General features: G+C 36.2%; 1 protein-coding gene across 2 annotated transcripts in view; it reads left to right on the forward strand.

The window, feature by feature from the left end:
• The first annotated feature begins 15,657 nt into the window (after positions 1-15,657).
• PTAR1 (protein prenyltransferase alpha subunit repeat containing 1) overlaps positions 15,658-26,917 on the forward strand; it is a 57,407-nt gene continuing 46,147 nt past the window's right edge. Inside the window, exons 1-2 of one of the 2 annotated variants that reach the window (XM_036920204.2) lie at positions 15,658-16,065; positions 23,571-23,740. In XM_036920204.2, coding sequence (XP_036776099.2) covers positions 15,980-16,065; positions 23,571-23,740 — 256 coding nt within the window. In that variant the 5' untranslated portion in view covers positions 15,658-15,979. The remainder of the gene's footprint in view (positions 16,066-23,570; positions 23,741-26,917) is intronic. The other variant, XM_036920205.2, reaches the window with a different exon arrangement.

Genomic DNA, 26,917 nt, shown 5'->3' on the forward strand with positions numbered 1-26,917 from the left:
ACAAAAAAAGAAAATTACAGACCAATATCCCTGATCAAAATAGATGCAAAAATCCTCAACAAAAGATTAGGAAACTGAATTCAAAAATACATCAAAAAGATCATCCATCATAATCCAGTGAGATTTATTCTAGGGATGCAAGGATGGTACAATGTTGTAAATCCATCAGTATCATATACCACATTAACAAAAAGAAGTATTAAAACCACATGGTCATCTCCATAGATGCTGAAAAAGCATTTGACAAAATTCAACATCCATTCATGATAAAAGCTCTCAGGAAAATGGGTATAGAGGGCAAGTACCTCAACATAATAAAGGCCATATACAACAAACCCACAACCAACACCATACTTAATAGCAAAAAGCTTTCAGCTTTTCCTCTAAGATTGGGAACAAGACAAGGATGCCCACTGTTACCACTTTAATTCAACATAGTCCTGGAGGTACTTGCCATGACAATCATACAACACAAAGAGATAAAAGGCATCCAGATTGGTAAGGAAGAAGTTAAACTGTTACTATTTGCAGATGACATTATATTATATAGAGAGAACCCTAAAGAATCCACCAAAAAACTATTAGAACTAATAACTTGATACTGCAAAGTTGCAGGATACAAAATTAATACACAGAGTCTATTGCATTCCTATATATGAGCAATGAACTAGCAGAAAGAGAAATCAGGAAAACAACTCCATTTATAATTGAACCAAAGAGAATAAAATATCTAGGAATAAATCCAACCAAGGAGGTGCAAAAGACCTATACTCTGAAAACTGTAAGACACTCATGAGAGAAATTAAATGAAACACCAATAAATGGAAATCTATCCTGTGCTCATGGATAGGAAGAATTAATATTGTCAAAATGATTATTCTGCCCAAAGCAGTTTACACATTCAGTGCAATCCCTATCAAAAAAACAACAGCATTTTTCAATGAATGAGAAAAGATATTTCTAAAATTCATATGGAACCTCAATAGACCCTGAATAGCCAAAGCAATCCTGTGAAAGAACAAAGCTGGTGGGGGCGGGGGGTTATGCTCCCTGACTTCAGGCTATACTACAAAGCTACAGTGATCAAAACAATATGGTACTGGCACAAGAACAGACTCATAGGTCAATGGAACAGAATAGAGAGCTCAGATATAAACCCACACATATATGATCAATTAATATATAATAAAGGGACCATGAATATACAACGGAGAAACAACAGCCTCTTCAACAACTGGTGTTGGGAAAACTGGACAGCTACATGCACGAAAATGAAACTGAATTGCTGCCTAACTCCATACACAAGAGTATATTTGAAATGGATCAAAGACCTGAATGTAAGACATGAAGCCAGAAAACCCTTGTAAGAAAACATGGGCAAAAATCTCTTGAACATAAATACAAGCAATTTGTTCCTGGACACATCTCCTTGGGCAAGGCATACAAAATAAACAATGAACAATGTGCCTACATCACACTAAAAAGCTTCCTTCTGTACAGTAAAGGATACCATCAGCAGAACAAAAAGGTAACCTATAGTATGGGAGACTATATTTACAAACAACTCATCTGATAAGGTTTTTACATCCAAAATATATAAAGTACTCATATGCCTCAATATCCAAAAAGCAAATAATCCAATTAAAAAATGGGCAAAGGACCTGAACAGACATTTCTCCAAAGAAGAAATACAGATGGCCAATAGGCACATGAAAAGATACTCCACATTGCTAATCATCAGGGACATGGAAATCAAAACCATAATAAGATATCACCTCACACCAGTTAGAATGGCCATTATATAAAAGTCAAGAAATAACAAATGTTGGTGAGGATGTGGAGAAATGTGAACCCTCCTAAACTGTTGGTGGAAATATAAGTTGGTGCAACTGCTGTGGAAGGCAGTATGGAGTTTTCTCAAAAAACTAAAAATAGAAATACCATTCCATCCCATAATTCCATTTACAGGAATTTACCCAAAGAAAACAAAGTTCTTGATTCAAAAAGATTTATGCATCCCTATGTTTATCACTTCACTATTTATACACAATGGAATATTATTCATCCATAAAAAGAAAAAAATCCTGCCATTTGAAACAACATGGATGGATTTAGAAGGTATTATGCTCACTGAAATAAACTAGGCAGAGAAAGACACATATGATTTCACTTAATTGTGGAGTATAAAAACAAAGCAAAACAGGAGGAACAAAACAGCAGTAGACTCATAGACAACAAGAGTGACTAGGGGTTATCAAGGGGAAGGGGTTGGGGTGGGGTGGGGTGGGGGGAATAAAGGGGCAAAACAATTCATAATCACAATATAAGTTAGTCACAGGGATGGTAGTACAGCATGGAGAATACAGTCAATGATTCTGTAACATCTTTCGACATTGATAGAGCGTAACTGTATTAGAGAGGTGAGGATTTAATAATGTGGGTAACTGTTGAACCACTGTGTTGTACATTTAAAACTCGTATCATCCTGTATATCATCCTACCATTTGTAACAACATGGATGGAGCTAGAAGGTATTATGCTCAGTTAAATAAGTCAGGTGGAGAAAGACAAGTACCAAATGATTTCACTCATCTGTGAAGTATAACAATAAAGCAAAAACTGAGGAACAAAACAGCAGCAGACTCACAGAATCCAAGAATGGACTAACAGTTACCAAATGGAAAGGGACTGGGGAGGGTGGGTGGGAAGGGAGGGATAAGGGGATTAAGGGGCATTACGATCAGCACACATAATGTAGGGGGGACATGGGGAAGGCAGTATAGCACAGAGAAGACAAGTAGTGACTCTATAGCATCTTACTACGCTGATGGACAATGACTGTAATGGGGTATGTGGTGGGGACTTGATAATGGGGGGAATCTGTTTGCTCATGTGATTGTATATTAATGATACCATAATAAAAAAAAAGATTGTATATCAATGATACTTCAATAAAAAAAAAAAGAAAGACAAGAAAGGAAAAAAGAAAAGCCAAGCGAGAGCTCTCTCATCCTAAGGTTGGTTTTTTAAGCTATTAATCATCTGAAAGAATTATTTGGGAACATAAGTATTATTGAGACAAAAAATAAAATAAAACAAAACAAACACATAACAGGTCAGAAGCCAGTAGAGTGACATATCCAAAGTGCTGAAAGGCTATTAACCAAGAGTCTTACATCCAACAAACTATCCTTAAAAAATGAAAAAATAAAGATATTACAAGATAATAGAAACTGTAAGAATTTATTATAAGTAGACCTACCATGCAAGAAATTTTAAATGGGTGAATGAAAAGACTAAACGGTAAACTCACATGCACATGAAGAAATAAAGAACAGTAGTAAAGGTAACTAAATAGGTAAATATAAAAAGCAGTATAAATGTATTTTTCTGTGTGGAACATTTTTGTATATCCTGTATGATCCTAAAAACAACTGCATAAAGGAATGGTTATAATCAGTGTTGATGAACATACAATATATAATGATACAGAACGTATGACAATAATAGAACAAAGGAGGAAGGAGTGAATGGAAAATACCTAGGAGCAATTTTTCTTTGGTATTGTAATTAAGTTGTTTTTATTTTGAACTAGATTGTTATAAGGTAAAATTTTCATTGTTATCCCTAGGAAAACCAAAAAAATATAACTTGAAAAAGAAATACATAGAAGAAATGGCAAAGTGATTGAATGGTACACTATATCTATTCAAGATAAAATAATGCAGTAATGGAGGAATCGAGGAACAAAAAAACATATGACATTTAGAAAACAAATAGCAAAATGCAGATGTAAATCATTCCTTACCAGTAATTGATTGTCCAACTGGTTTATAGTGTTGTGCAAATCTTCAGTTTCCTTGCTGGTCTTTCTGCTTGTTCCTTTCATTATTGAAAGTGGGATAATGAATTCTCCAAATTTATTGTTGAGTTGTCAGTTTCTCTGAATTCTGTCCATTTTTGTCTCATGTATTTTGGGGCTTTGTTGATAGATATATATGTACTTATAAATGTTATAAATTATAAATGGATCAATCCTTTTATCATTGTAAAATATACTTCTTTCTCTCTAGTAACACATCTTGTCTTAAAATTGATTTTTTCTAGTATGGCTACTCCAGTTCTCTTCTAGAAACCATTTGGTGGTGTATCTATTCTCATCTTTTTCCTTTGAAGCTACTTATGATTTTGAATCTAAACTATGTCTGGTAGATACCATATACTTGGATTATGTCTTTTTTCTTTATAAAATCCATTCTTCTAAACTCTGACATTTACTTGGACATATTAATCTATTTCCATTTGATGTAATGACTGGTAAGGAATGATTTACATCTGCATTTTGCTATTTGTTTTCTAAATGTCATATTTTTTTGTTCCTCTGTTCTTCCATTACTGCCTTATTTTATATTAAATAGATAGAGTGCACCATTTCCATTACCTTCTCAAGAGGACATGGAACATTCTCCAGAACAGACCATTATATTAAGCCATAAAAGCATCCTCAATAAAATTAAAACTGAAATCATACAGTGTTCTATGGCCAAAATGGAATAAGACATAAGTAACAGACAGAAATTAGGGGAATTCACAAATACATGAAAACTAAACAACACATTCTTAAATAATTGATAGGTTAAGGAAAATATCACAAGGGAAATTAGAAAATATCTGGAGATAAATGAAATGAAAACATAACATATCAAAATTTATGGGATTCAACTAAGTGCTTAGAGAGACCTGTATATCTGTAAATACCTATAAACAAAGAAGAAGGATCTCAAAACAGTAATCTAGACTTGACCTTAAGAAGTTAGAAGAAGTAGGTAAATGTAAACCCAAAGTAAGCAGAAGGAAGGAAATAGTAAAGATTAGAGCAGAAACAAATGAAATCATAGAAAACAAATACAGAGTTTCTTATTCATTTATGCATTGTCTATGGCTGCCTTCAGGCTACAAAGGTAGAGCTAAGTAACTGCAACAGACAGAGCACAATCTGCAAAGTCTAAAATATGTCCAAATTAGGCCTTTAAAAATGTCTGGAGTGAGGCTTAGAACCTCACCCCCCCTGTTTGAGAGAAATCTTCTGCATCCGTGGATGTTTTATTGCCCTTGTCTAGCTTGGATTAACACTTAGTCTACAGGCACACACCTGATCATCTACATTTGCTCTCTTACAACACTAAACTATGTTTTCTACCTTTATCTTGCATCTACCTACCACTTCAGCATTTTATTAAAAATAATAATAATAATAATAATAAGGGAGAAAGGTGGGATTCACATATATATCAAGTATAAAAATCAAACGAATATTCATATTTGACCTGATTGTTTATAGTTCATAATGCGTGATCAAAACCGAAAGTTTCTGTGATGACTGCCCTTGTACTGTTCACCATGTAAGAACTTATTCACTATGTAATAATTTGTTCACCATGTAAGAACTTGTTCGTTATGCTTCAGAAGATTGGAGACTGTTGAGAATTAGGCTTGGGGTTGATTAATGATTGTGCATTGAGTCCTGTATACAGAATTTTATTGTTGTAAATAATCATTTGATCAATAAATATGAGAGGTGCCCTCTCAAAAAAAAAAATGTCTGGAAGACTTCTGGTTTCAGCTCCAACATGTACAGAGCTTGGAAGTCTTCACTCCCATCTTTACAAGACAAAAGAAACAAACTGAAAACAAATGACTTCTCTGACTCATCAAAGAATTAAGATCACAAAGCAAACTGTCATCCAGAAATTTAAGAGACAGGTAAATATCAAGAATCACAGCCGAGATCAGTTTACCTAGAGCAAAAGATGCTGGAGCCTTCAACTGCTATGAACACTGCTATAATCTTGACAAAATGCTGGACACTGAGTGTATACTAGTTCAAAATTGAGAAACTTCTTGAGGACCCAATCTTAGGGAACTCCAAACACTTTTATGAGTTTTACCTCAAGAAACCTCACCAGGTTCTCACAGTGATCACCCAAAACAATGCCCTCCCATCTTAGTCAGATAGAGGGGTTAAGTAACCATTTTGAAATACACTAAAAGGCATTCTTTGTAATAAGGGCCAGTGCTCCAGGTGAAATGATGTTACTAGAACCTTTTATGACCAAAGGCAGCGCACTTAGCCAATGCCAGACCATCATCTCTCCTCCCTATTTCACCTAAGAGGAGAAAAGTAAAAAGCTAAGAAGCACTTCTTACAGCCCAAGGACTCAGACTCACTAAAAGACTGAGAGTTAATCATAAAATTATGTAACAATTCCTCTCCTACAACACCTTACCAGCACATCAATAGGGTGCCAGTATAATAAGCAGATTACAGTGAAAGAGTAGAAAAACAGATTCTATTTAAGAATCAATTCTTAGGGAAACCTAACAAAAAGGGAGAAAAACTACAAGTACATCCAAGGAAACTGAATCTGGTGGCACCTACAGCTAGCAAACATTAAGTACAGCCCAGCTCCTAAGAGATTAACAGACAACCTCTTACTAAATGCTTATTTACTTCAGCTTCTATTATCCCATGTGTCATGTTCAGTTTTCAACAAAAGATTACAAGCCATGCTAAAAAGAAAGGGGAACAAAAAAGAAACAAATTCTGAAGTGACAAAGCTAGGATTAAAACCATATTCAGGTATGATGAAAATGTTCTGAAATTAGATAGAAGTGATGTTGTCATGACCTGGTAAATATACTAAAAACATCTAAATTTTACACTTTAAAATAGTGAATTTTTTAGTATGCAAATATCTCAAAAATCATTTTAAAAAACACTTACACGATATAAAACTTTTTCCAAAACAAGTTTCCTGAACTATCCACACCCACGCAATTTGTGAGAATAAAATCAAATTATAGAATAAAATACATCTACATAAATTATAATAACTGAGTGATAAATTTTTAAAATTATGATTCCCATTGCATAATTATTTGCTATCCATAACATTAATAAGAGTAAATATGTTTTCTCTTTTATCCATCTAATAAATATATACTTAATATCTGGCTCATATAAGAAACTGTACTATGTTGTCAGAATACAAAAAACAAGTTAACAATCTCTTCCAATTTAGTAAAAGAATTACATAAGTAACTATAAAAAAGGGCAGTGTATGAAAAGTGGCAAGCAAAGATTATTCAGAATACAATGGAGTTCAAGAATATAGGAGAGTATCTCCATCTTGAGTGATCAAAGAAGGCTTCATGGTAGAGGTGGCTTTTAATTGGACCTTTATTTGTTCATTTGACGAATGTTTAAGTGCCTTCTATGTTCAGGTAATATGCCAGGTACTAGAAAAACAAAGTTAAAAATGAAATGGATTCTCTCATTTTATTACATGACAAAACTCAAAAGTGTGTATGTATAGATAAATGTGTGTGTTCATTTGTATGCATGTATAAGTAAACAAAGTATAAAACAATGAAAGCATCCTTGAAGAATGAAGAGATTACAACACAGCATAAACAAAGCAGCATAAACTCCTTAATGGCTCCCTGCAACCTTTCAGAAAAATTTCAACTGCAAAACTATGGCCTCAAGTTCCTCAGGATTAGACCTCTAACTAAATGGTGACTTCTTCTACTGATTCTTTGTTACATCTATACTACATTTTGGCTATTCTATCCTTCTCTATTTTTTCTCATCCATTCCATTCATGTAAGTACTGAGAGCCCACTACATGTAAGGCAAGGCACAGGCATATAGCACTGCACAAGACAAGCAGAGTTCTAGCTCTTGTGGCATTTATATTTTACAAAAGGATAAATATATTGAACTAATTAAACAACTTAATTACATTTGATATATGCTACAAGGAAAATATAAAGGATTCTGTAGGGGTATAAAGAAGTTTTAGTCCTTTTTTTTCCTTTGAGGTACTTGACGTCATGTGCAGTAAGTAGCAAATACTCTACCTGCCTTGATAAAACACATAGATGACAGAGGATGGAAGACAAACCATTAAAACATTCAGGGACTTGCCACGATAGTGAAGTTTGTAAGAGTCCAGTTTAGTCTGGGGCAGGTCATAATATTTCTACCAAGTGAAAGGCAAGTTGCTTTATCTTGTACACTCTACCACTGAGTGTGAGAAAAAGACACATGGGCCACTTAGGATTCAGGAAGCAACATGTAGTCTATTTGAATGTTCTAGTTTGAGTAATTTACTGAGTAACTCATAGCTGTGAATGGATCCCAGAGCTTCTAGGCAAGAAGAACCAATGGCTGCATATTAAAATAAAATGTCATGGCAATACCTTCAAGTTTAGAAAAAAGCCTATCCTCTTCTATTGATAAATATTATCCCTTTGAGAAACAGTTCAGAGCTTGCTACTGGGCTCTCAGGACTAAACACCAGACACAGGATGCCATGCAACCATGTGACATGAGCTGTCCATGGTGAGCTGTTCAGTGTAGCACAATAAAGAACACAGAGGATACAGAAAAGAAAAAAATACTGGAGCTAGGCAATCATGCTCACAGTTGACATTCAGGTGACAGCAATATTGAATCTTACATCACTTTAGAAACACTGTTAGTTCAGTAAAAGTTACTAGTTTGGTCTTCTTTCAATTCCTGAGACACGCTACATAGGCTCTTTTCTTCTTAGGGCCTTCACACAATACTGTTTCCACTACTGGTAAGGAGGCTCTTCTGCTTTGCACAGGGCTGGTTCCTTCTCATTTTTCAAGTCTCAGCTTAAACATCACCACCTGGAACAGGCTTTCCTGCTGACACTGTCTAAAGCTATGCCATACACCACACTGTTATCATCTGTCATGGTACCTTGCTTTTTCCCTTTGTGTCACGTATTACAATTTTTCACTGTATATTTGACTGTTTACTTGAATATTGTGTATCTCTTCCACTAGACTGTAAATCCCACAAGAAGACAAGATTCTGCTTTTCTCACCACAATATACCCAGCAGGTGATACCATGTCTCATACACAGTAATACTCACAAAAATTTGAGGAATAAGTAAGTAAAATTTTTTTACTTATTTAAAAATTAAAAAAATTTTTTTCAATTTAAAAATTGCCTGGAGTCTCATCTACTCCAAAAATTGCTTGGAGTGGTATTTAGCCTTTTCCTCCTATGAACACAATACACCATCTTTTGCACTATCCTTTTTTCATGCTGACAATGATTTGGGTAACTTACCACAGCAATTAAAGTGCTTAAAGTCAGAAGACATTAACTGGGCAGTTACTCTTTGGCATTCCTTCCTGAAACCCAGAGTACCAGTGTCTGTATTATAATACTGCAAGTGAGATCAAAATTCAACATTTAACAAAGAAAATTCATCACTTACTCTGGGTGATTTTAGCCTGATTTTAATTTTAACAAGTCTCAGAGATGGCTTAAATCATGGAAATAGGAAGAAACTGAGAAATAAAGTATATTTTTATTATGAAATTTCTGAGTTGAAAAATTAACTTAAGAAGTGAGATGAAAGAAGAGAAGGAATAGCCTTGTCTTACTTTAAGGTAGTTACTCAAATCCGAGACTGAACCTCTTCTATAGCCAAAACGAAGCTTTCACTATCTTTCTAAATTCTCAGTTACGATTTTTTAACCTAAGTCTATGGTTTTCATTATTGTCATTTTTACACTGAAGAATAACTAAAACATACAACGGATAAAAACTAAAAATATACTTATATTGGTACTTTTTTCATCTCGTCATACATTAAAAGGCATGTCATTAAAAAAGTTTCTCCAACAATTTGACATGTGCAGTATCTGAGAAACATCCATTTTCTCATGGAGACATACCCATTTCCCTAGATGTTTGCATGCAGGTCCTGAATTGGATCTTTTTCTCCCCAGATATTTTCTCTGAAGATTACATCATGGGTCTCCTGGGATTCTGTGGTAGAAAAGAGGAGGACAAAAGAAAGAGATGGTATTTTGGAACTATCACTGTCAAGAAAAATAAAACATCATTTACTCAGTTACTCAACAAAAGCAGATTATGTAAATACTATCCTCACTCCTGTAACCTCATGAATTCTAAAATCAGCATTAACTAGTCATTTAAAGTCATTTTCATGATTAGCATCTTGGTAACATTTACCTGCTTTATCAGGTTAAGAAAAGGTTATGTTTTCACTAATTATAACCATAGTATAGTAATTCTCTTTAGGAATGTTAACAGCTTCATATTGCAAGTATTTAGCTTTGTCTTAATTTACTATTGTGTTTTAATATTGATTTCCTCATAATGATGCTTTCTTTATTCAGAGAAATAAGTAATAATTTGTACAGTGCTTCACAGTTTGAAGATGCTATTACATGAATTTCCTCATTTTTAACTTAACAACTAGAAAAATCAAGTGTGGAGATAGCAACTAAGTACAGGCATACCTTGGAGATATTGTGGGTTTGGTTCCAGACCACCACAAAGTGCAAATAGTACAAAAAAGGGAGTCAATTTTTTTGGTTTCCCAGTGCATATAAATGTTTATATTATATTGTACTCTATTATGTAAGCAATACCATTGTGTTTGAAAAACAATGTACATACCTTAATTTTAAAATACTGCTAAAAATAATGCAAATGATATCCTGAGCTTTTAGTGTGTCCAAATCTTTTTGCTGGTGGATGGTTCTTGCCTTGATGTTCATGGCTCCTGACAGATCAGTGTGGTGGTTGCTGAAGGTTGGGGTGGTTGTGGCATTTTCTAAAAATAAGACAACAGTGAAGTTTGCCACATTGATGGACTCTTTCAATTAACGATTTCTCTGTAGCATGTGATATTGTTGGATAGCATTTTATCCACAGCAGAACTTCTTTCAAAATTGAAGTCAGTCCTCTCAAACCCTGCTCCTGCTTAATCAAGTAAGTTTATGAAACATTCTACATCCTCTATTGTTATTCATTTTCAGAGCATCTTCCCCAGGAATAGCTTCTGTCCCAAGGAACAACCTTGTTTTTCATCCATGAGAAGCAGCTCTTCATCCATTAAAGTTTTGTGTTGAGTTTGCAGCAATTCAGTCACATCTTCAGGCTCCACTTCTAATTCTAGTTCTCTTGATATTTCTACCACAGCTGCAGTTACTTCCTCCCTGAAATCCTGAACCCCTCAAAGTCATCTAGAAGGGTTGGAATCAACTTCTTCCAAACTCCTGTTATGTTGACATTTTGACCTAGTTCCATGAATCATGAATGTTCTTAGTGGCATCCAGAATGGTAATTCCTTTCCAGAAAGTTTCCAATTTATTTTGCCCAGATCTATCAGAGAAATCATTACTATGGGATCTATAGCCTTATGAAATGTATTTCTTAAATAAGAGTTGGCAACTGAAATTACTCCTTGATCCAGAGATTGCAAAACAGGTATAGCATACATAAAAACATTAACCTTCTTGTCCATCTCCCTCAGAGCTCGTGGGTGACCGCATGAATTGCCAATGAGCAGTAATATTTTAAGAAAAATCTTTTTTATTCTGAGCAGTAGGTCTGAATACTAGGCTTAAAATGTTCAGTAGACTATGTTGTAAACAGATATGCTGTCATCCAGGCTTTGTTGTTCCATTTATAAAGCAGAGGCAGAGTAGATTTGGTATAATTCTTAAGGGCCCTAGGATTTTTAGAATGGTCATGGGGCACTGGGTTCAATTTAAAATCATCAGCTGCATTAGCCCCTAATAAGAGTTAGTCTGTCTTTGGAAACTATAAAGCCAGGCATTGACTTCTCATCTCTGATTATCAAAGTCCTAGATGACATTTTCTTCCAACTGAAGGCTTTTATCTACACTGAAAACCTGTTGCTTAATGTAGCCACCTTTCATGAATTACCTTAGCTAGATATTCTGGATAAGTTGCTGCAACTTCTATATCAACCCTTGCTGCTTCACCTTGCACTTTTATGTTACGGAGATGGCTTCTTTCCTTATACCCTATTAACTAACCTCTGCTAGCTTCAAAATATTCTTGTACGGCTTTTTTACCTCTTCCAGCCTCCCTAGAATTGAAGAGAATTGGGCCTTACTCTGGATTAATATGGTTTAATCTTCTATCCAGACCACAAAATCTTCTCCATATTAGCAATAAGATTGTTTCACTTTTTTATCATTGATGGGTTTACTGGAGTAGCACTTTTAATTACCTTCGAGAACTTTTCCTTTGCATTCATAACTTGGCTAACTGGCACAAGAGGCCTAGCTTTCATCCTGTTTTTAACATGTCTTCCTCATTAAGCTTAGTCATTTCTAGCTTTAAAATGAGAGACCTGTGACTTTCTCTCACTTAAAGGCCATAGTAGGGTTATTAATTGGCCTGATTTCAATATTGTTGTGTCTTAGGGAATAGGGAGGCCCAAGGAGGGGGAGAAGGATGGGTAAGTCAGTCAATGGTACAGTAAGAACACACATAACATTTATTGATTGAGTCCACGATCTTACATAGGTACAACTGTGGTGCCCCAAACAATTACAATAGTAATATCAAAGATCACTGGTTGCAGTTCACTGTAACAAAAATAATAATAATTGAAAAGTTTGAGATATTGAGAATTACCAAAATGTAACAGAGATACACAAAGTGAGGAAATACTGTTAGAAAAATGGTATTAATAGACTTGCTCAATGCAGGGTTGCCAAACCTTCAATTTGTAAAAAATGCCGTATCTGCAAAGTGCAATAAAGTAATGTGCAATAAAATGAAGTATCCCTGTATAAAATTAGATGGCATTTACATTCATGATTTTATGTCTTAAAAAAAACTAGTTCTTGATTATATATGAAGTTTTGTATCTGGGAAAATAAACCCACACATCAAGGGAAAGTGTATGCCAAAACTCTTTTGAGTTTAATGTACATATCATTTTTAATTCATTTATTAATTTCTATACCTTTTCTTGAAATGGTGTTTAATAAAAGCTTTAAAGATGACATTACTCCGGTTGGTTTTTCTTAAGAATTCATAAAAAGACATTGATATTGTAGCTTCTTGACTAATATTATATTTCCTTTCTCCTATTTCATTGTCAGTAAGTTCTTGGATTTTAAATTTAGGATAGTGATAAGGTTGAGGTTTGGCATAATATAGTATACAGTTAGTCACAATGGCAATATTTTAATGGAGTGTTTAAAACTGAGCATTTAGATTTTTTTTTCAGTAAAAGAGTTTCAATATATGTGCTATAAAAGCACAACATGTTATTAAGGACAATTAACAATGTCTTATAAAAGGCTGCAACAGTATAAAGACTATCATTTTAATAAAAACCAATTCCAACCCCTAAAAAACCTTATAAAGCAAAATATATAATCATTCAAAAATTCCAACAATATGGACATTTATGAAGTGTGGAGCTGTAGGTGGCCCCCTGCACTTTGCTGTGCTTAGTCTGTTTCCAGAGCCAAATTGGGAAAGCAAGGGGTGGGGAGTGCTGGGGCCCAATAGGTGGTGGTGGCACTGCTGGTGGTTTGCAAGATCCCCCACCCTTGCTGTGGTGCCATGGAAATTCAAATCTCTATCTTCAACTTGAACAGTTTTGAGCTCTGGATTTGGTGACCTCCAGACACCAAAGACTCTACAGATCCCAAACTGACTGAACATCTGTCTTCACAGTGGCTGGTTCTCCCACGACTCTGCTCCCATGAATGGCTCCACTTGGGAGCCAAAACCCAGTGGCCATCACTCCTTTTCTTCACATTCGGCCAGTCATTGGGCTCTGTTCAAATCTACCTGCCAGCCCCCTCTCAATTTTGCTCTCTCCTCCCATCCCAACTCTGCCTCACCTAGGTTCAGGGCACTGCCTCTCATGGGCAGGACCCAAGCAGTTTTACCATACATAGCATTTAGATTTTTTAATGGAGGAAATAAGCTTGTTAGTTTTGTAACTATAGCACACACTAAGAACACATTTAGTACTATTTACACCTATCTTGAATAATGAATGTTAGTATGGGAGAATGGACTTCAAATCCAAATAAATGGAGTAAATAAACATTACCATGATATAAATAGAATAAGAAAGAGTAAAGATGGAAAGAGATTATTAGGTCATTTCCAACTCTTCACAAAAGTAGTTTTTAGGCCTGTCAATAAAACCACCTTTGTATCTTCCTTCTAGCCAGGGCCCTCAAAACATACATTGGCTTTTTCATTGTAGAAAGTTTAGAACATCCAAAAGTATATAAAAAATGTATATTTATAAGTCTTAATTATCTCCAATTCTATCATATTGAGGTAATAATTGTGTAATATCAGTTTATATCCTTGCAGTCTATATATGTGTTGACATATGTGTTTACATACACATATGATTATATTCATGTTCTGGCAGTCATTGGTACTTGTTTTTGTCATTAGATATCATCTTTTAGAATATCAATTTTACTTCAGGATTTGGAAACAAAGTTTGATTGTTTTCTTGTTAAACATCTTACAGGGGAACACAAAAACCACACTACTTTTTAAGGTACAATTTGAAAAACAAAACAAAATGTATTTGAGTGTACTGCTTCAAGCTCTGCCCCCAGAAGTCAGCATTTATTTCCCAAAATTATTAGGAAAGGATAAAAGGCTCTGATTAAGTGAAGAGGAAGAAGACATCAGTTGTAACTCAAACCATTTGAAAACTAGTTATCACATTCCTAGAGTAACTAGGATATTTGAAGTTGTCCTTAGAATCTAAACACCCACTCACTCACTTCACTGCCTCATTCAAGAATTCGTTCAAAAAGTTAAGGTTTGTTTAACTTTACAAATTCAAACCTGTCCCATATTGCTTTTGTATTTTTTGAAACTTCTCATTTCTTTTAAAACCAGGCGGCCAGTCCCCATACTTCATTTCCAGCCTGTATAAACATACCCACAGAAAGTAGCGACCACTGGATATTGTTAATTTATATTTCTCATTCAATCTTTATAGTTTTGCTGCCAAGAGATAGTTTTTACTTTCACAAACAACTCTACTTCGAATGCTACACATTATGCTCACATTAAACAGACTAAGACAAAGGCAGCCAGATTTTTCTGTCACAGAAGCATGAAGGAAAACCTGACACACGAAAATTTGAAAATTTACAGTACTTCAAAATCCAAAAGGAGTTTTCATTACAAAAATTATTTGTAGTAAGGTCAATAGCTATTAAGAGCAAACTCTGTCAGGGTTTTGGTCTTTTAAGTTCAAAACTGGCACACAAGGTTCAAAGGACACATGACATGCAAAATTAAATGCATTCAAAGTAGAAAACCGAAGACATATTTTTGTACTTCTATGCCCTACATCCAGTGGCAAATAACTTTTCCTTTACTTTCTTTTTTCTTCTCTAATGCATTAGTTAATTTTCTTATATTTATTTTTTTAATTGGCTGCTCTGAGGCCGAAATTGGCGTATAGGTACAAAAGGAGGTCACCAACTCGGTCCAATTGAGACTCGCTCCGCCACCACTGCCTCTGGACCGCCTCATCTCCCCAGCTGAGAAAATAAAGCGAACAAACTTTTAAAACGCTAATGAACTAACTGTTCAAGAGAATATGCACTCAGTTAAACTTTCTTCCAGAAGCTCCCAGGGACCTGGCTGGTTCCCGGAACAGCAGAGAATGGGTGGCGGGGGTTGGGGTAGGAGGGACTCTGCGGTCTCTGGCTCTGGAGGAGTGACTAGGATTCCTCCCTCCTCGGCCCAGAGCGGACTAGAAATTAAAATAGTGTAAAACAGAGACCTGAGGTAATTTTGCAAATGAATCTGCAGCATCTTCTGGGTCACTTAGAAACTGGGTTACGGAAGGGATTGAGGAGCCAACCAGGACGCGGCAGCTGCGCCAAGCGCCACTCCCTCGCCGCCGGCTGACTGACCCGGAAGTGCTCGGCAGCAGCGGTGCGGGGGCGCAAGGACGAGGGAGGGGGCGGGGGCGCGGCCAACCGGCGCATACGCGCGCGCTCCCCGCAGGACTGCCGCCGGCTGCTGGGCGCTCTCCCGGGGGCGCGCCGGAGCCGCTGCGGCCGCCGCCAATATGGCGGAGACAAGCGAAGAGGTGGCGGTGCTGGTGCAGCGGGTGGTGAAGGACATCACCAACGCCTTCAGGAGGAACCCGCACATGTGAGTCGCGCGGCGGAGGCGACGCCGCCTGCGCCGGCCCCGTGGGTGGTGGTGGGCGGGCCCAGCCTCAGCTGACCTCTGGCCCCGGGCGGGGTGGGGGTGCTGGTCAGCGAGCTCCTCTCTAGGGGCACAAAGCGGGGTCGGCCCTGGGTTGTGGTCGGCCGACGCCGGGCCAGTTATCCGCTACCGGAGCGCGCTCGCGGACGAGTCCCCAGAATTGACCTCGGGAAACAAAACGGAGCGACTGTTTCCCTCTCCCTTCCGCCCCATCCCCAGGAGTTCACAAAACTCGAAAGACTTCACCCGTTGTCTATATCCCGCATCCGTTAAGGTATGTGCTCGGTAAGCACAACTCTTGAGGTTCTTCCCGCTTGCTGGGTTAGAGGGTTGTGGATCATCATATTTTCAGTGAGCAAAAAAACCCCTCAGTTTACTAGCCAAAGGTAGTAGGAGGCTGCAGTTGACTTCCGCCTCATTTGTCCCGAAATTGTAGAAGCACTACGGTGAAACATTGTGTTCTGAAAGTGAACAGAACATTCTCCAGAGTGTAGCTTCTGTGGGCAAAGGATGGATCTGGTGTAAAGCACATGACAACTCGACACTCTTTTAGCATTAGCTGATTCATAGTTACATGGAGCATATTAACTCCTTTTTTTTTTTTTTTTAAATCCAAACCACTGCTGCCCTCTTTAAGTAGGACACCACAGGACTGACGCACGTATCTCCCTCACTGTTTTACTTGGAGTACTCCGGGAAGATACCAGGAGAAACTGTATTCTTTCTGACACTTCTCCTTTTATGTAACGAGTGAAAAGTAAGCTATTAAGGGAGACAGATCGCTACAACATTATACAAAAGAGTAAAGAAGAAGCAAGAGTGTAGTAACTCTTCTCCCTCCTTCCCCCAGAAGAAAGAAACATGAAACCTAGTTTTACAATATTTTCACTTTAATTGTTTATGGAGTTTGTTTTTCATATCTTATTCTTTAAACTGGGACACATGAATTGATCTTTTTAAACATTCTAACCCCGTAAGCTTTTCTGCCTAAAAGAGGTGCCAAACCTGTATCTGAATGTTCTTTTCCTTCAAGGTGATGCTTACAAAAGAAGTAAGCCTTCAGATGTCTTGCTCCCTTATCTGGCACACAGTTGGAGACCTGCAACAACGCCTCTTTAAAAAACAAAACACTGTTGGCCTCAAAACACACCTGCCACCTCTGACAAGCGTCCACTTCCTTTTCCCTTGTGACTGCTGCCTTTTTCAGAATGAAAGTGTTTGGAATGATTTCCTGGCAGTAACCATAGTGGGTAGTAGGCCTTCTAAAGAACGCTTTGATGCCTTGTCCTATATCAGTCTTTCAATCCCTTTCTTGACAATGAGCGCATTAGTAGTACAAATAAGATATTATCAAAAAAAAAAAAGTTGGACAAATGAAAGGCCTGTTACCTTATCATTGATATTTTTCTTGAAGAAATTATAGCAGAGGTTAGAAGTCTGATAAATACAGTAATCGTCTTAATTTCTCACCTTTGACATGGACTAGAAAAGCAGTATTTTATATCCTGAAGAATCTGAGATGGAGTGTTCCTTGGCTTGGCACATTGACACAATGCAATTTGGAACACATCCCAATTCTTCTGGATCATATTTATTGAAAGTCATTAAGGACTTTCATGCCCCCATCATATTTTTGTGGTGAAATCTCATGCTATCAATGCATAATTATAAACATTTGGGTCATTCAAGACTTAAAAGCTTGAAATAAGTTGGGCATTTGAAGTAATGACATAACGTAGTTCAGAAAAAATACATAGCTTAACTCATTGTTTAATATTAAATCTTTAGCTGTATTTTAGTACATATTCCCTACAGTAACAATGTCTTCAGTAGTATTACAACACATCATTACAAGTGTCTTATAATTTGGACTCACCAGAATTGTCCATACGTCTTCCCCCAATTCATCCCTTTTACATCTAAAATAAATAGGTTATGTTTATAGTTAAAAGGAGAAAAAGCATACTTTTATTTTGAAAGTTAGTGCTTAATTATACTTTTCAGTATTATAAAAAAGTTTTCATTCTTTTTTTTCTCCAAACAAGATAAGTTTTAATTTTATTAACGAACATCTGTCCCACTAAACTGACTGTAGAAATATCTAGCCAGGAGGAATGGAAGATGAAGTGGTCACAATGGGGGTTTTGTTACTGGAGGGTGTGGATAGGTTACCTTCTCTCAGCCTCAGTTTTCTCTTGATCTAGTGAGATTGATAAGAACACAGAAAAATCACCTCACATAGTGTCTGGCATTTAGTTGTAAATATTAGACTTAACCTGAATCCATGTGTTCCTTGGAAAATGTATTGGCCAACTGAATAATAAATAAGCACTTTATAAACTGAAAAATAATCACACAAATGTCTGTGTGGTTGACTCTTAGAGAATACTATTGGAAAGATAACTGAAGTTTTGATCCAGGGACTGGCATTAACTTAATGTATAGACCCTGTTTGTTTAATGTTGAGGACAACTATTTACAGTGTAATTAAGGTCAAAGGTCTCTATCCAGCAAGTTACTATTTTTTATTACTTATCTAAATATCCGTGAAATTCTCACTGTTTCTGAGGTACTGTAGGTATCATCTTCACAGTATGGAATAGAAATATAAAACACAGTATTTATAGCCCAGGCACTCAGAGAAATAAACTATGATGATGGAAATGTTCTGCATCTGTCTTGTCTGGTGTGATAGTCACTAGCCATGTAAAGCTATTGAGTGCTTAAAATGTGGTTATTGTGAATGAGGAACTGAATTTTAAATTTTATTTAATTTTCATTGATTTAAACATATGGCTACATGGGCCTAGTGACAACTGTATTGCAGAGTGCAGGTCTAGATGGAGACATAAGACCTACCTGCATGAACAGTAAATTAACCTTGCAAAGCAGTTTATAATAAAGGCTTGGACTGTGAGTCTAGTAGAAGGGAGGCTGTGTGTGTCTGGGCCAGAGCTCTTAGGGAAAGTGGGTTTTGAGCTGAACTTTGAAGGCTAGATAGGATTTACAGTCTCAAGGAACCAAAAACTTCCACAGGAAACAGTAAATTAACCCAAAGTAGCAAAATGTGATTGAAAAGTTACAGTAGGGCCAGATTTTGGAAGACCTTGACTATCTGGCTTAATTTCGTTCATTGCATGCATGCATTCAGCAAAAGGGAAACTGATTGATTAATACATCTGTAAATAATATGTGGGATTACTCTATTTGATGATGTTTCTGAAAAGTGCAGACAAGAGAAGCTATTTAAACAAGAGGAACAAAGTCAATATCAGTGTTACATGAACCTTGAACTTCTTCTTGAAGCCAGTGGCTCCCCATTGTGAAGTGAAGCACTCAAGAGAGATGTACCGTGTTGTGTATGATCTTTCAAGTAAATGTGTTGGTTCATTTCATGTTGCTCATCCTTTCGAACAGCCATTGAAGGTAACCTAAAAAGTGAGCACTATGGTATCTCTTTGAGAAGATTAGAAATTGATCACCATCCCCAAACTTTTTCTTTAAAAATCCTGTGACTTTGGTAATGCAGGTATTCACTTGAGTATCTTTGTTAAATACCAGGAATCTAAACTGCCAGAAAAAAAATATAAAAGAATGTAATTTGGTGACAATGAAAGAGTCAAATTTCTAAGACTGTTTCATAAAGAAGTAACTGGAAATACATTTGACATTCATAACGTTCATTGAAACCTGTTAAAACAATTACAAGGAAACTGTTTCGTGTGAATTGTTAAATTTTAAAAAATGGGTTATGAAAGAGTATGTCCAATATGATCCCATTTTTGTAAAATACTTAGAAAAAAAGGATGCATACCCAAACACAGTAGTGGTAGAGGGATGACAAATGACTTTTAGTTTTTTTTATGTCTGAGTTTTCTCACTTTCTTGAGTATGAAATTAGAATTTAAACAACCAGTGATCTGGAAGGAATTAATCTAAATCCTTCTTGCTGTCATTGATGTCTTTATCTTCACTTGAGCATTAAGGGGTTTTGGCTAAGCATTAGAAGGTCCAGATTTTTAACTTAGTCACTAGCAGTGTGACCTTGGGTAGTCATCTTAACCTTAGTTTCCTTGTCTGATAAAATGAGAGACTGGAGGAATGAGGTCCCTTCCAATCTTAAAATGATTCTGCAAAACTATTCAAAATTGTCTGAAAAAAGTGGACTGTGACCTAAAGGACTAGGCATAGGAAAGTCAAACATCCTGTTATTTGGAAGCTTACTGACCTACTATCTTTGTAAAGTACATGTTACATTTTTAAGAAGCACAAAGCACTGTATCTTAAGGTCAAGTAACTCAACAAAGGCTTAACTTTCTTGGCCTCAGCCTCCCATTAACTGTTCATCAAGGAATTTTTCAGGTTGACCTTGGACTCTTAGTTGAATTAACAATAATAAACTTCATGTTTGCCTGGCACTTTATAGCTTACCACATTATTTATTTACATTGTATTATTTGCTCTTCATAACAGGCAGGAAATGAATTATTATTCCTGTATTTCAGGTGAGCATGCATATCGTAGTGACTTGCCAGAATTCACATTTTTTGACTGTCAGTGGCAGAATAAAGACTAATTTGAGTACTGAACCTCAGAAGATTGAATAATTTTGCCTTTACATCCTACTACCTCTTTTTTAATGTTTTTATTTTTTTCCTGTTGTTTACATTCACTGAAATTACCGTTTTCATTCTCCTTACATGAGAATAGCTATTAGGTTTCTCAGTCAAAATATGAAAGCTCATGAGACCTAGTAGCATGCTTCCCTCTTTAGAGGTACAATGCATATACACACATACACACACACACACATACATACTTAGAGATATAATGCAATTCCACCATTTCACAGATGAGGAAAGTGAGTTTTATAGAGGCCAAGTGACATTTTATTTACTTACAAATGCACACACACACATGCGTGCGTGCGTGCGCGTCTTTCCTTGACTGAGGTAGGGCCCAAAGGAAATCGAAGTAATGTTCTTCTGGAGAATAAGAACTGATATTCTTTGAAAATTGATAATCTTTGGAAAATCTGTCCATTTGAATATTGTCACTGAAGTGCAGTGGTAATCAGCCATTCACTATCAGCTTTTGAGCACCTGTTATATCAAGGCATTCTTATTTTTTTAAGTTATTTCCTGGAAGAATGGTCCCAAATAAAGCAGTATGTTTATTTGCCCATATGGCTCTGTCCTTTTATTTAGGAACCAAATAGTAGGTGGGCCTTTTATTTTTAATATAAATAGTGAGCAGCGCAGATATTCACATTGTGAATTTACATAAAAAATTCCCCCCAAATAAACTATACTCAAAAGTTAGGATTCTTTTATTTTTGTTGCACTGACATTCATACTGATATTTGCAGTTCTTTGAAATGTGTATATTAGATCTCAGGGAACAGACTTGCTTGAAGTAATTATACTGAGTTTATTTTTTTACTGTAATTCTAGTTTATTTTTTAAGTGTTCTACTTTATATAATAAAACCTGAACACCAAAAAATATCAGAGATTGAGACATATATTAGTCAGGTATAATATAGATGCGGCTAGTTGTCCTAATAGTGAATTAGACAGATTTCAAGTTAATACCACCAACTACAAAGGCAAAATCATATTTTGAGGTACTGGATGTTGACCTCAAATGCTCACTTAGATTGCCCTATTCTTCCTATAGAACTTTCTTTATATTACTGGAATGGTGGTGTCAACATTTTGTTATAGATATTGGCACAACTCCCTAGCAAAACTATCAGCTCTGTAAGTATGGGACCACCTTGTTTTATTCATTTTTGTAATTTCAGAGCCTAACACAGTAGTCAGCATGTTGTAGTACTCAGAAAATATTTGGATAGTATGGACTTAGTGTATCAGAATACCTCTGCAACACCTGAGCCAGTTGTCAGAACAAAAAGCCTTAGGTCTTAAAATTTGCAAAGTGTACCCTTGCACACTTCATTAGTAATACACAGATACATATCAATAAACACGTGTACCATAGGGGTTACAAATCACTAGCCATTCTTCAAAGCTGATTTAATGTGCAAGTCGATTTTAGAGTTTTCCACGAGGGATTTTTAGTTCCACAGCCTCCCACCAATTTATGATGGTAGACTAACAAAAAAAGAGGGTTTTTCTTAAAACCTGTAATTGAACACAATTTCTCCTCTTTGCAACTATCAAACTACTGTCTTCTCGGCAGGGAAATCAGGGACATAATAGATAAAATCACACACTAGCTCTGAAAACCAGTTCTTTATTTTGTTTTTAAACACATTTTAAAATTTGTTTAGACATTTTAAAAATAGTGTTATTTATATCAACTGCCCTTGTTAAACGGTTTCTTGTTATTCATTAAGGGAAGGGCATACATAGTATTTGAGAAAGAATGCTTCATGTAGTCAGGAATTGTAACTTCTTTACAGTTCAAAGGCATGTGTACAGGTTTTGCCAAAAAATAGGCTTGCTGATTCATTTACTAGGGAAGTCAATAGCCCTACATGTTTTTTTTTTAATCTTGGTCTGTAATGGACATTTTCATTTTAAGTTGAGGTGGATTGAGGGATACAGATGCTGCCTTAGATGAAAATGATCAAATTTTGAAATGTATTTTGTGGTTTAACAACATTTATTTGGTTTTCTTTAATTCAGAAAAGTATAAAGGATTATAAAAAAGGAAAGAAAAAAAAATAACCCACAGTTTCATTGACAGGATAACTTTTATTGATGATTTATTCCTGATCCACATACCTTTTAGCAGGCAAGTATTAATACATTTGTTGACATTTTTAAGGAAATTTAAACTCTATAAAAATAAAATCCTTCCTCTCCTGCAAAGTTTGGTGGTATCCTTCCAAGAAATCTTTAAAGAATCTATGTATACATTAAAAATATAAGGCTGTATGCTTTGTGCTATATACTGTGTTTGGATTTTGCTTTTTTTATTATTTATCTTGGTACCCTTTCCATACCATCATTTGCAGATGTACTTCATCTTTTAACACATCTATGGTTAAAGCCACAGATAATATTACCAGTCTTACATTAATATACTTTATACTGTTTCCAGTTACTGCAGTGTTTCAGTAAACATCTTATTCATATATTTTGGCATAGGATAATCTCTGAGCAGTGGAATTGATGGGTCATAGAGGATGTGCATTTAAATTTTTTGAAAGACATTTTCAAATTTCCATCCAAAGATCAGATCAATTTTCATTCCTTTCAAAAGGGAGTAAAGCATACTAATATTCCAGTACTCTTGTCAGATTAAAAACTGGTATTTAAAAAAAATTCTACCAATCCAGTAGGTGAGCTAAATATAATTTTTAAGAAAAGAAAATATGTGGGGTTGTTTTTTTAAAAAAAAATACTCTGTACGATTTGAAGACTTTTGAAAAGGCTAGTATTCTTATCTTTCCTTCTTTTTTATGTTTTACATATTAAGAGATGAAATTGGCCTGATCCCATGTCCTGAAGCTAGGTATAACAGGAGTCCCATAGTCCTGGTTGAAAACAAACTTGGTGTGGAGAGCTGGTGTGTCAAGTTCCTCTTACCGTATGTCCACAACAAGCTCCTTTTGTACAGAATGAGAAAGCAATGGCTGAACAAAGACGGTAAGTCTGAATTCTGTCCTCCTCTGGGTTTTAGAAGTAGCCATGGAATTTAGTGGAAGGAACCCTCCTCAAGGATGTTGGCATTCCTTCTGGCTCTTTCATTCATTGCCTGTGTGTTTAACCTCTCAAGTGAGGAGTTTGGACTTAGTAGTAGTTTTCAAACCTTGTATCCACAATGGTTCTGTGGGAGGTATCTCAAGCAGGGTGCCAAGCCACCTACTGCAACCTGAGCAGTTAAACAGCAATTCTGATATTATCTTTTATGTATTGGGGTAATTATAAAATTTTGTGTAAAGAAAACTCCCAATGGCTAAAAGAAAATTCAGAAATCACTGAAGAGGGCTCTAGTCCCTACAAGCTCAGATTCTCCAATTTCTAATCCTAATTTACCATGTTATGAACTTGGAACACATTTGTAGCAATCCAGGTGACATAATGAAGGTGAGATGGAGGTGGTTATACCGTGAACCAGCTCTGGTTAACCAAATGCTGCTGTACTGTGACTCCCAGCTGAGCTGTGGCCCTCGGTGTCATTCCTAAACTGATGGGAGCCAAAGAAACTGGTCTTAGCATTCACTTCTTCCACTCCTTTGAGACAGTTCTCAGCTGCGTCAGACAATACCTATTCATCCTTCTTAGTCTCTTCTTTTTTTTCCCCTAATGTGATAGATAGTAAGCCTCCATGTGCAGAAATTCTTTTTACTTTTTAGATAATAGTGAGACATGAGATCTCATTTTTTTGAAGAGTACTAACCCAATACTGTGTTCTTAACTGTTTTTGTAAAGCTCCTGCTCACAGACAGCACTACCTTCAAAAGTGCTTAGTATGCCTGGGGCTAATTTGGAATGAGAAGTTTGTTTCTTAGAGAATTTTAATTACCAGTTCAATAGCCATTACCAATGGCCTGTTCTTACGAGAAGCTGTTCTAAGTACTGTGGAGGATAACAAGATGAATAATACATTTGACTGAAAAACAGGCTCCCTGTGAAGTGTTGCCAAAAGTATGATATTTTTTTCCTTTTAGCATTGCCTTCAGTATACCATCATAAAAGGTTGACAGCACTTTTCTGTTAAGACCCGTAGAAAGAGTCTGACTTGAAGGTTTAATGTTAAGTAGTTTCTATTTCCTGTGTGTTTTACCCACTTAGTCCTATGACATATTTCTTAATTATAAGGCTATGCCTAAGTTTATGGCATAGCTCAAGTTAGTGGCATAAACTTTAATGTGTAAGTTTAAGTATAAACTTAAAGGTAAGGGTATTTATCTATTGTTAGGCCCTCTTGTTCTCCATTCCATCTCTCTGTTGTAGGTTTCAGTAACATTAAGGTACCAGATAACACCATATAAATCCACCAAGTTATTTTTTTCCCAGACAAAGCTGCATTGGAGTGCAGAAATGTATAATTGAGCCAATACGTAACTAACTACTGGGGAGGAGGGAGACATAATTTCTTCTCTTGTAGAGAAGAAACAATATGAATTTCTAAAAATCAAAGGCTATTGTTTGAGATCTTCCCCCCACCCCCTGCCCCATTCATATATACTAGCCCAACCCTCTTTCTCTCTGTAACCTACCAAGTCCTTCTCCCCGTTTCCCTGTTTCTTGTCTTTCTGGACACTGCACTTCAGGCTTTGGTAAATCTCCAAAGATTTAGTCTTGATAAGCCCAGGAGGACCCAAGCAGAAGATCATATGGTTAAGCTCACTATATGAATAGCTAGCATCTTTGAATTCTGATGTAACCATGCATGTGTACAGAAGCAACTTGATTTTATCCTAACATATATCCTCATGGAAGCAGTTTTCAATTTTACTTTTTTGATGGGCAAGGACAGCATAGTTTATTGTGATGTCACATACTACTCAGGCTGTATAGCATGTTACTGGTAAAAATATGGAGGTAACTTTCTGATTTGAGAGAAGATACCTGAAAATTCTGACTGGCCAACATAAAAGCATTCTGCCAAACTTGTGAACCAAACCAGTTAGAATACAGGTGAATCTTGCTAAGGAAAAAACTTTAAAAATTAGGAAAAAGCAGTTATTTTTTAAAAATGCCTTTAAAACCCTTTTTGTAGAATATGTACTATATGAAGAATCAAGTAAAGAAAGCTGACAATTTAAGAACAACTTTAGAAATGTGAGTGTCTGTGTGATTGGTCATGGCAAAATCCTGGGCATCCCCTAAAAGTGTATTCTATAACTGTGAGCTTTATTTTGGGATAGGTTTTTTTCTCTTTAAACAAACTGAATTAATGCTTTTATTAATATGCTGAATTCCAAAGATGTTTAGAAAGCATCTGTATTAGGATTCTCCAGAGAAACCACCTGTAGAAAATTGTGTGTGTGTGTGTATAATATATATATAGAGAGAGATGCGTGGAGGTGTGTGTGTGTGCACGTATATATGGAGATATATTATATATATATATATACACACACACACACACACACACACACACACACACACATATAAATACACAAAGAGCAAGAGAACAGAGAGAGAGAGAGAGTGATGAAGGTTTATTAGGGCCAATTGGCTTACATAGTTAGGGAGGCTGAGAAGTCCCACAGACTGCTCTGCAAGCTGGAGACCCAGGAAAGCTGGGTCTAAAGTAGATTATGAACTGTAATTTAGTTTGAATTTGAAGGCCTGAGAACCAGGGGAGCCAGTGGTGTAAATCCCAGTCCAAATGCCAGAGAAGATAAGCTGTCCTAACTCAAAGGAAGCAAAAAAGGGGTGAATTCCTCTTCCTTCCTCCTTGTGTTCTGTGCAGCCCCTCAACAGATTGGATAGTGCTTACCATGTTGGGGAGCGCAGTCTACTTTACTGAGTCTACCAATCCCCATGCTCTTCTCATCTGGAAACACACACATACTCAGAAATAATGTTCAATAACATTTAATCTGGACACCCCATAACCAGCCAAGTTTAACCATACTTTAACTATAATTAGGAAACACAGCATTCCTGTTTAATTACTTAGAGAGAGACTGGTATTTTTTAAAACCTCTGCTGCTATAATAGCTGTATTTGATTCTGGAGACGAATGACACTGTAATTCTGATTTTTGAGAAATCCACGACAAACAAAAAGCAAGAGAGAATTCCTCAATTTAGAATCCTGACTGGGCAGAGCTCTGTCCTGCACTTGACCATCTCCAAGTGTACCCTT

The sequence above is a fragment of the Manis pentadactyla genome, chromosome 3 (assembly GCF_030020395.1).
Source record: "Manis pentadactyla isolate mManPen7 chromosome 3, mManPen7.hap1, whole genome shotgun sequence".
NCBI classification, from domain to species: domain Eukaryota; kingdom Metazoa; phylum Chordata; class Mammalia; order Pholidota; family Manidae; genus Manis; species Manis pentadactyla.